The sequence below is a fragment of the Gigantopelta aegis genome, chromosome 8 (genome assembly GCF_016097555.1).
Source record: "Gigantopelta aegis isolate Gae_Host chromosome 8, Gae_host_genome, whole genome shotgun sequence".
In the NCBI taxonomy this organism is placed as follows: Eukaryota; Metazoa; Mollusca; class Gastropoda; order Neomphalida; family Peltospiridae; genus Gigantopelta; species Gigantopelta aegis.
The window spans coordinates 2,466,180-2,478,003 of NC_054706.1; the positions used below are offsets into that span (position 1 = coordinate 2,466,180).

Genomic DNA, 11,824 nt, shown 5'->3' on the forward strand with positions numbered 1-11,824 from the left:
ATAAACCAGGCATGGCGACTTAATAGTTACACTCGCCAGACCCAGCTCAGTATGTTTTGGGCCATAGAACATGCGCTATATTTTCAGTGTCGGAGTGGCAGCATAAGCAATATTATAACACTCGATTCAACAAAGTAAAGTAAAGTTTGTTTTATTTAACGACTAGAGCACATTGATTTTTTATCTTATCATCGGCTATTGGACGTCAAACATATGGTCATTCTGACACTGTTTTTGTTTTAGAGGAAACCCGCTGTCGCCACATAAACTACTCTTTTACGACAGGCAGCAAGAGATCTTTTATTTTGGCTTCCCACAGGCAGGATAGCACAAACCATGGCCTTTGTTGAACCAGTTATGGATTACTGGTCGGTGCAAGTGGTTTACACCTACCCATTGAGCCTTGCGGAGCACTCACTCAGGGTTTGGAGTCGGTATCTGGATTAAAAATCCCATGCCTCGACTGGGATCCGAACCCATTACCTACCAGCCTGTAGATCGATGGCCTAACCGCGCCCCAGAGTCGCTAAAGATATTTAAAGTGGACGACATCAAATGTAGTATCTCAACACAATGACGACCATTTTCAACTATTTAACATTACAAGTTTGTTTATTCTCGTGTATTGTGTGCGTGTGGTCTTCATCTGGATTGTCCAGCCAGTGCACATCAAAGGCCGTGGTATGTACTACCGTGTCTGTGGGATGGTGCATATAAAAGATCCCTTGCTGCTAATCGAAAAGAGTAGCCCATGAAGTGGCGACAGCGGGTTTCCTCTCTCGATATCTGTGTGTGGTCCTTAACCATATGTCTGACGCCATATAACCGTAAATACAATGTGTTGAGTGCGTCGTTAAATAAAATAGTTCTTTCTTTTCTTTTTTTCATCTGGGTTGCTTTTGGCATAGACCGGAAATACTACCAGCCATGAAGCACAGGCGACTGATGTAAATGTAACTCAGTATCAAGGTAAATCAATATCCACACAGACCGGCTGAGCTAATGACCAAATTCACCACTATACTAGCTAATGGTGACAGATACTATTACATAAAACACAAATATATTATCGGTAATTGTTTTATTTGTCTTCATTTATTATGTTTGAACCATTGGCGACTTCCCGCCCTGATGACGTCAGACCCAGCCCACCTATCACAAGCTGCATCACTTTATATTGGTGGTCTCTGTCTTCTCTTCTTTGTCTTTCTTCCATTGCCATTCGCTCCTTTTCGTTTTCTTGCTTTAGAAGCTCAATTTCTGCCTCCTTGAGGCGCACCGCAAGACGTTCTTTCTCTGTGTCGGCAAGTTTTTCAGTCAACACAGCCTGCTGACCGACAATGGAGACAAGAGTTCGCTGTAAACTGTACAGATTATCCAACATACTCTTAGCAAACGACACATTATTTGTAGATTCGTTTTGATTTGCCTCAGAAGAAAAGCTGAGACTATTTTCAGCATGATTTTGATCATTAAGGAAATCACACGACTGCGATTGAGAAGGATGTAGATTATTCAAACTCGAGTTGTCTCGAGCAGAAGGGCAATCAGAACGTCCAGATGTTGGTTTCTTGTTAGAACTAATAAAATGCGACTCACGTTGTAGAGGATCACCACAATCCAGACGTTTCCTTGCATCGCTTTCGTTAACTGGATTAGACCAACTCTTCGCCATGACCATTTTACTTCTGACACTGTCAATCATTTCTTGTTCTGGACGAACCGATAAGTTAGGCGACGGATTAGTTTCGCGTGAATCGTTTTGCATAACCAAGATTTGATTTGTGTCTTTCCTCTGGTTACAATCGTGGCCGGTTTGGCCATACAGACTGCTCGAACTGCAGGTGTCTTTAATATGGTTGCACGTGACTCCATTATCAAGAGACGATAGAATTTCTGCACCTAAGACTTTGTGGTCCGATTCTTTAGCAGACAGTGTTGGCTGTTCATGAACCATTGCATTTCCACCACTGTCAGGGTTAGGGTTGTGGTGGTTTGTTTCCACAAAATCTGATTGGTTAACTGCTGTTTGGCCACTGCGAGACTGAAGCAGCTGCTGTATTTGACTATCAAGGTGTTGGTTACAATGGCTACTGTATCCCCACACGTCAACCGGTGAACTGGTAGATCCACGATATACCAGCTTCTGGTATTCATCTCTAACAGCTGAGAAACTATCGTGGTTTTGAAAAGACTGATCACTGTCGCCGTCAGAAACGATCTCGGATTTTACAATATCAAAGCCGTCTGTCTCCACATTGTCATATATTACGTTTAACGAAAAACACTCGCTGCTTTTATTTAAATTGATTACTTGTTCGATTTTCCGGTAAAATTTCCCCTCAAGTCCACCAATCCTACGCGACGCTCTACTTTGTTTGAACAAGCGTTTCAACGTCTTCATGCGCGTGCGACACTGCGCAGCGTTTTTCCGGAAGCCTCGATTACTGATCTCGGTGGCTATGGACTGATACAGGTGCCAGAGGTCATACGAGTTGAGGCCGTTAAACTTTTCTAACCAGATATCCAGAAGGATGGTGGTTTCCTCGTCCGCCCACGGCTGACGTCGGCGGGCAAAAGCTAGTGACAACTGCGCTTCCATCTTGGATAGGTATCGAGACTGACGCAAATTCTCGAGATCACAACTTCAGATTCAGATTTTAATCTACAGGTGGACTAGTCTACGACGACAGTAGCGGGTCCCGGTTTTAGTGCATGGTAGATGCAGCAGCAGTGTACCAGTCTACTTGCACCACCGTTCTGAAAATAATAAAATAATAAAGTCAATTATAAAACGACCGTCTTCGGTGGTGTCGTGGTTAAGCCATCGGACATAAGGCTAGTAGGTACAGGGTTCGCAGCCTGATACTACCGGCTCCCATCCAGAGTGAGTTTTAACAATTCAATGGGTAGGTGTAACACCACTGCACCCTCTTCTCTCTCGCTAACCACTAACCCACTGTCCTGGACAGCCCACATAGCTAAGATGTGTGCCCAGGATAGCGTGCTTGAACCTTAATTGGACAAACACACAAAAACAAGTTGAAATGAATGGAAATTATTAAACAAAAACAAAACAAAACAATCAAAGCAAAATACATATCGTATCATAATAGTTATGCGCATGACTTTTTGTTTATTAGTTTGTGGATATATTTGCGTTGACAGCGGTTAGGTATGATATAATTCACTGCTAGCGCGCTCATTTCTCTCTCTATCTGACCCCCCCCCCCCCCCCCCCCCCCCCCCCCCCCCCCCCCCCCCCCCCCCGAATTTAGAGGTTTAAAACGAAAATGCCTGAATCTCGGTAATGACTTATATTGTTATTTGTATTATTAACAAAAAGTTATATTAATTTGCAAACGAATATCTTCGCATTTGTACAACTAATAACTATTAAAGGGACATGCCTTAGTTTTTAAACACGAAGGCATATTTTTCACCTAGACCCTAGTTTCAACCAGAAAAAATGGACACTAAGTTTACAAACATGTAACAAATTTGGATACAACTGAGTGAAACAATAGTCTGTGACGTTGAAATACCCAGAGGCATGTGCGTTTTAAAAAATATGAAAAATGCATTTTGTGGCATAATAATAATAATAATAATAATAATAATAATAAAACGAAAGAAGGAAACGAAACAAAAAAAGAGATCCTACATAACTGTCCGGTGTCAAAATAAAATAAAATAAATTTGTCACGTTGACGTCACATGTTTTGATCACGTGGTACCGCGTGAGCTCTGGTAAGCAAGAACCACTGTTCACATTAGTAGTAAAGAACAATCGAATGTTTTTTTCGTCAATTAAATCAGTGTAGACTGGTTTTGATGAATGGTATTTTACCATGGTAATTTCATACGTTCTTGTTAGCCGCACAAATCACTGTAGGAAGGATTGTGCAATTATTTTCATCAAATAGGTAGGGCCTCCACGAGTCCAGAATATTGGACTCGAGTACTCGAGGGTCAAACTCGACCCGGACCCGAGTACCCGACGCTTACACTAGATGTCGATGAGATTAAAGAATAAAGTTAAATATTGGACTCGAGTACTCGAGGGTCAAACTCGACCCGGACCCGAGTACCCGACGCTTACACTAGATGTCGATGAGATTAAAGAATAAAGTTAAATATTGGACTCGAGTACTCGAGGGTCAAACTCGACCCAGACCCGAGTACCCGACGCTTACACTAGATGTCGATGAGATTAAAGAATAAAGTTAAATATTGGACTCGAGTGTCAAACTCGACCCGGACCCGAGTACCCGACACTTACACTAGATGTCGATGAGATTAAAGAATAAAGTTAAATATTGGACTCGAGTACTCGAGGGTCAAACTCGACCCGGACCCGAGTACCCGACGCTTACACTAGATGTCGATGAGATTAAAGAATAAAGTTAAATATTGGACTCGAGTACTCGAGGGTCAAACTCGACCCGGACCCGAGTACCCGACACTTACACTAGATGTCGATGAGATTAAAGAATAAAGTTAAATATTGGACTCGAGTACTCGAGGGTCAAACTCGACACCCGGACCCGAGTACCCGACACTTACACTAGATGTCGATGAGATTAAAGAATAAAGTTAAATATTGGACTCGAGTACTCGAGGGTCAAACTCGACCCGGACCCGAGTACCCGACACTTACACTAGATGTCGATGAGATTAAGAATAAAGTTAAATATTGGACTCGAGTACTCGAGGGTCGAACTCGACCCGGACCCGAGTACCCGACACTTACACTAGCTGTCGATGAGATTAAAGAATAAAGTTAAATATTGGACTCGAGTACTCGAGGGTCAAACTCGACTCGGACCCGAGTACCCGACACTTACACTAGATGTCGATGAGATTAAAGAATACAGTTAAATATTGGACTCGAGTACTCGAGGGTCAAACTCGACCCGGACCCAAGTACCCGACACTTACACTAGATGTCGATGAGATTAAAAATAAAGTTAAATAGAATTATGCATTTTAATTCCAGGGCTGAACATGGATGCCAAATCATGTCATTGTATTGCATTTAGAAACCGGTTGATATATTTAGTGTTATGATGGATGGACGGCCAGTTTAAAAAAAGAAACTAGCGCATGATCTTATAATTATTGTGTCACTTATATCGTTGATTATCTACTGCTGAAATTATTGTCCTACATTGTCCAGTGTATTATAGCTGATCATTGTATTCCACCTTGTACGGTACTCGAGTCCTGTGAACGGTCTCGAGTCTTGCTAGACTCGACCCGTGCCCGAGTACTCGAGTACTCGCGGAGACCCTACAAACAGGGGCCTACTACTGGAAGCGAAACGTCGAACAGTAAGCTGACAACAATCAACTTTGCCTATCCCACAACCGTGACCAACGGAGATCGTCATGTTATACAAGGTTTGTTGTATGTTATTCATTCGTAATCCTAGTACACGTAGAGTGTTTATTGAAATGAAAAATTGAAGAGATAATAAAATTTAAAAGAAAAAAAAAGAAGAAAAAAACACACCACCAAACTGAATGGAAACGAAGATGCCCTGTTGACAGTACCCAGTCAATCGACAAACAACGTCTTATGTAACTTTGTATTGACAGATCCATTATAGTGGGTAAAACAAAATCTGAGTGTATTTTATATTGTATCATGCCATAAAATATGTAGGTGGCTGGAGTATTTATAGTTTTAATTAAATAACAGGGAGCTGTGTGTGTGTGTGTGTGAGAGAGAGAGAGAGAGAGAGAGAGAGAGAGAGAGAGAGAGAGAGAGAGAGAGAGAGAGAGAGTCAAATCATGCTGTAGTTACTAATACTAATATGTACACAATATAAAACTTTCATACTTATATCATAGAAAATTTGCAATTTTGATATTTTTTCTAGATATCAATGATCCCTGTTTATGGACAAAAAGAGAACCGGCAGCTCTTGGATGAAATAAGGGCCTTTCAGGCTAAATTAAGGCCCTTTTAGGGCGGATTAAGGGATGCTAAGGAGAACACTGGTATCAGATTCGGCGTTTCTTTTCTACGGTATCTCATGTTTCTGTGCACAAGGATACCAGAACTTTTTTCACTGACTTTCCAAACTATGCAACATTATTGGGGCTATTCAGTATTTCATGATGACATTGATAACACTTGGACTTAATATTTTTTTTACCACGATCTCTATTTTCTAATAAAAACAGAATTTACAAAATCAATAAAATTATATCGAGAAACAATAGACATATTTATTTTTATTTTTTTATCATTATAAACCAATGATCAAATGATATTTGCATTGTGTTAATTTGTATTTTAAATTAAAACATAAAAACATTTTATTGTTACAATTTACAGAAATTAGTTCTTTTAACTGGTTGAGTGAAAGCCTGGTGAAACTGCCTCTTGCCAAAGGTAACTGACACAGTTTGGGATTTGAAAGGAAGGAATCTTTTATTTAACGATGCACTCAAGTCATTTTAATTACGGATATAAGGAGTCGGACATGTTTAGGGATCACACAGATAATATTAGGGAGGAAACCTGCTGCTTCTGATTAGCAGCAATGGATCTTTTATAAGCAGCAGCCCACAGACAGGATAATAAATAGCATAGCCTTTGTTACACCAGTTGTGGAGCACTGGCTGGAACGAGAAATAGCCCCCATAGGACCACCAACGGGAATCAATCCTAGACCGCCTGTGTATTAAACTACCGGTATGTTCTACCCCGTATGGGATTAGGTGATTAAAATATTTATGGTAATTTATATATATATATGTGTGTGTGTGTGTGTGTGTAATTGGGGGACCAAGTAAATTTAAGGTGTATCCGCTTTAAAAGGCTAAGTTGTGTACTAATATTTAAAAAGGGACGCTGTAGCTAGAGGGACCAATGTATGTGGTCATGGAACTAAATTTAGTATCCTCCATTTTAATACAATGTGTTAATATGTATCCGATGTCAGTAACTTTAAGGAATAAAGAAGGACTAAATAAAATTAATAGTTTTAAAGTTTTGTAAAGTTTTCTAATAAGATACTTACTTGCTTAAACTTTATTGTTGATGAAAAGCCTTACAAATGAACCAGTAGACAAGTATAACACATCAGTGTTGTCTACTGGTTGTTCATTTGTGACAAATGTTCATATATATATATATATATATATATATATATACATGGGGTATTTAAAATTGTTTAAAAAAATAATTTCATTTGACAAAGGGTATTATTTCTTTTAAAACAGTTTTAAATACACATATGCCTACTTATTGTATTTTATAATTTTTATTTGTGTATGTGTGCTCGTTTGTATTGTAATGATTTGCTTGAAATATGGACCAGACACCTTAAAAATAAAATACATGGAATAAAAATATTTATTCATGTGAAAAAACAGAAGAAAAAAACAGGAAGTTTGTTATAGTTTTGAACTCGGCCAATCGTCAAAATTTATGGGTCAAAAGAGTGCATGCATCTCCTCCAACAGGAGCTATGTAGAATAGCGTTCCGTACTACCAGCGGTAATTTAAGCAAATGTTTTGGTCATTGTTTGCTAGTCACGCTAGGCTAGTTCGCTTTGTTACAACTGACCATTCTCGACTTCTGCCTACCAGACGCGCGCGCATGCTCATATGTGACGTCATTTCCGTAAACACATGGCTTCTCCTATAATACCCGTAACTGAATAAAACACGATTATCCAAATATCTCTCCTAACTGTATATCTATTAGATCTCTCTGTATCGGGCAGGATACTACCCGAGTGGCCCGGCTCTAGGAGTAATCAGAGATAAGATCTGATATAAATATATATATGTAGCACGTTTAGTTCACTAGAAAACACAACAAAACACAATACACTTTAGAATCTGTATTAACACTAACGCTGACAAATGTACTTGCCACAGTAGTTAATTATTAACAACAACAATATAATAACAACCCAGAGCTAATCACTTAATTAGTTAATCACTAGGTGTCTAGTTTACACAATATTCTAATCACTTCACCGTGATACAACACACACACACGTGTGATAACTGAGAAACGCTGCCAGGGGAACTTAATTAATACAGGAATTACAACTCTATTCCTAACTGGTTAATTTTTAATTAACCCTTAAATACTCATTCAGTAACCTTGTAATACAGAATTAATACCGGTACATATCACAATAAAGACAATAACCTACAGTTTACCTAGGTCCTAGGATGACCGGCTAAGCTTTATCTTACCAAATACTCGTATAAAAATATTAGAACAGTGAAGCCTACAATTTACTTCGTCAGATTACCGGAAACACTGTCTAAAGAATATTGGTATAATACAGTATTAAAATATTTAAAGTCACATCAATCACATCAAGGTTATACAACAGAGCAGAAATATATAGTTACCAGTCCGGTCTGAACTAATATAGTTCGTTCAGTTGGACAACGTCCGTTCCCCTGGATACTTCCAATGTTTCTCCTTGATATATCTAAAATGGGGGCACAACGCGGTACCGAATCCCTACATGTGATATTTCCACCTCTCCCAGAGACGATATATTTTCTTAGATGGTCAGACTTACTGTCGCCAGTTCGCTAGAAATAGCCCGGTCGTAAAACGCACTACAGGAGGTATTACGTAACTACTGGCCACAAGGCCTCCACACCTGGTCTAAGTGCATATTGGGACTACCACCGTCGCGCGGGGGTATTACGTAACCAAGCTGCACACGGCCCTCTAAAACAATTAACATCGCCACAGGCGAAAAAATAAGAGCATGTACCGTCACAAAAATTGAGAAAATACCATTTCCAACGAAAACATAGATCTAAACTTATGCGTGCGATGCGTGCGTGTGCAAAACGCCAATGCCCAGCCGCAATGAAATAAACGACCTGACACATATGTTGAGCTGCAAAATACCATACAATTACATTAAAAACTGAACGATGATTATAATCCTATTAACTGGAACTCAAGTTTGTTTTGTTGCGTGCGTTCCGACAGATGCGTCTGCGACTTGTGTTTTGGGAATACGCTCTCATAGATCTAAACTAATTACGTATTTCGATTTTTGTTTTTAACCTGACCTCACGCACAAGCCGCATTTTGTCTATATACGCCTTTACCAAAAATCGCTAATTATATTCATAATAATCATATGGATGCGGTGCGTGCGTGCGGTCTGTTGCGTTTAATACGTCTTCTGCTTGCGTTTTGGGCATACCATATTTCACTGCGGCTGGCATCCATCGCACGCATACAGTCTAGACGCTCTCATTAAATGTTATGTATTTCGATTTTTTAAATTATATTTTTCCCCTCCTCCACATCCGCTTTATTGTCATTCTTTTATTTATTTGTTTGTTTTAATGGCAGTTCCCTAGCAGGAGATGGATATATTAAAAAAAACTGGGCGACCTACCTGCACTGAAGTAGGGCGATCTCGCCACCGGTCGATCTCGCCCAGGCGATCTCGCCAAGGGCGAAATCGCCGTAAATTCCATATACTGCTGGGCGAAATCGCCGTACTATATATATCTAACTAAAGAGGAATTTTATGATTTAAAATGTTTATATTACTAACATTAATTACCTTATAAACTCATTGTGTGGATGTTTATATATTATTATTTTTTGTTTCTGTTTACTCCGCCCAACTTTTTGAGAAACCAATATCAAACCCAAAACATGCACTGAATAATAATAAGCTTAAAGTACTGTCAGTCGGGCCAACTTTGTTGTAAACAGAATGGAAGACAGAAAACAGACAGATGGAGTTTCAGTTTGAATTTTATTAATTTGTTACATTAATATGTTCTCAAACAATAAGTAAGTGTACAATGAAATGGTACACAAAACGTCGGCGATCTCGCCCAACCTAGCTGATATGGAGTAAACTGAACAAAAGCAATGACAGAAAAAACAAAAGCTTGGGAATAAAGAACAGTATCAAACCCAAAACATTAATTAAATATTATTATAATAACCAATTTATTGTAATAAACAGTGACATTCCCGTCTGCTTATATGTATATAAAGTACGGCGATTTCGCCCAGCAGTATATGGAATTTACGGCTATCTCGCCCGTGGCGAGATCATTCGGGCGAGATCGACCGGTGGCGAAATCGCCGGACTCCCCTGCACTCATGTGTGTATCCTTGCATCGTTGCATATGGTGTAATTTTGAGACAACCGTTTATATTTAAGTAGTCATTCTAAATTGTAAACTTAAAACTCATATACGTAAATAAGTGTTACATAATTTCATAAATCACACCAAAATACACAACGGTAGTGTAAATTGTCGCGTACTAAGAAAATATACACCCATAGCAAACAAGCATTGCGCATGTCTGGACTTACCGGCGATGCCAATGCCCCAGATGTAAAGTGAGTCGATGAAAAGTAGGATTTTGCGTCAATGTTGAGCGAAATATAAAAGCGAACATTCAGATTCTATAATTACCCGCATTGTTTACAAATTCAGTATATATTGAAGGCATCCGTATGTAACAGTACAGTGTGATGTTAGTAAAAACACGTGTACTATCTCGTTTTCTATACCGGCATGTGACGCCAGACATGGTTTACACTGTTGCGGACAAGAGGCCTGCTATGGGTTATTCATTTTAAAATACTTAGATCATATTTGTTTACAAATAATAATTCCGGCCTCGGTGACGTAGTGGCTAATTTATCGGCTTTAATGCGTGTGAGTGCTAGCCATGGTTCGCATCCCAGTACCGGTGTATCCTGGGATTTTGACCCCCGTAGAATACTGACTGGGTCTCAATTTTCTATAGACATTGGGACCTTTACAGTGGAATTTTGACAGTCCGGCTTAGGGGTCAATTTTCTAAACATTATAATATCCATGGACATTTTTTTTTCTTCTGAACTCTGCTATATATTTAAAATTCACTTTGGACACTGCATTAATCTTTTGTATTATTAAGTAACATTCATGGACGTAGCCCAGTGGTAAAGCGTTCGCTTGATGCGCGGTCGGTCTGGGATCGATCCACGTCGGTGGACCCATTGGGCTATTTCTCGTTCCAGCCAGTGCTCCACAACTGGTGTAACAAAGGCCGTCGTATGTACTATCCTGTCTGGGATGGTGCATATAAAATATCCCTTGTTGCTAATCGAAAAGAGTAGCCCATAAAGTGACGACAGCGGGTTTCCTCTCTCAATATCTGTGTGGTCCTTAACAATATGTCTGACGCCATATAACCGTAAATAAAATGTGTTGAGTGCGTCGTTAAATAAAACATTTCCTTCATGGAGACGATCATTAGACAAAAGTTATAACTACTGTTTGTTGAAGTATGTTGACAAGGTTGGCGGAGGGGGGCATATGGAATCCACAAGTATTCATTTGCCATCATCCATGTATTGTGTATATGCAACCCCCACCCAATGTATGTAGTATTTCGAAGTGCCACTCATACGTACGTTACACGGCTGTCACGGGCATCCTGATAATACCCGTAACTGAATAAAACACGATTATCCAAATATCTCTCCTAACTGTATATCTATTAGATCTCTCTGTATCGGGCAGGCTACTACCCGAGTGGCCCGGCTCTGGGAGTGATCAGAGATAAGATCTGATATAAATATATATATGTAGCACGTTTAGTTAACTAGAAAACACAACAAAACACAATACTCTTTGGAATCTGTATTAACTCTAACGCTGACAAATGTACTTGCCGCAGTAGTTAATTAACAACAACAATATAATAACAACCCAGAGCTAATCACTTAATTAGTTAATCACTAGGTGTCTAGTTTACACAATATTCTAATCACTTCACCGTGATACAACACACACA

At 39.5% G+C, this 11,824-nt stretch overlaps 1 protein-coding gene across 1 annotated transcript; it reads right to left on the bottom strand.

Annotated features, from left to right (window-relative positions):
• Nucleotides 1–1,066: 1,066 nt before the first annotated feature.
• Nucleotides 1,067–10,500, bottom strand: LOC121379343. The gene is made up of 2 exons (XM_041507915.1): nucleotides 10,350–10,500; nucleotides 1,067–2,760 (listed from the first exon to the last, which is right to left on the bottom strand). The coding sequence occupies exon 2, from the start codon at nucleotides 2,600–2,602 to the stop codon at nucleotides 1,082–1,084; it is 1,521 nt and encodes a 506-aa protein (XP_041363849.1). The 5' UTR covers nucleotides 2,603–2,760; nucleotides 10,350–10,500; the 3' UTR covers nucleotides 1,067–1,081.
• Between the last annotated feature and the right edge of the window lie 1,324 nt (nucleotides 10,501–11,824).

Excerpts from the sequence above, each read along its gene's own strand:
- LOC121379343 (XM_041507915.1), bottom strand. The coding sequence starts at position 2,602 with ATGGAAGCGCAGTTGTCACTAGCTTTTGCCCGCCGACGTCAGCCGTGG.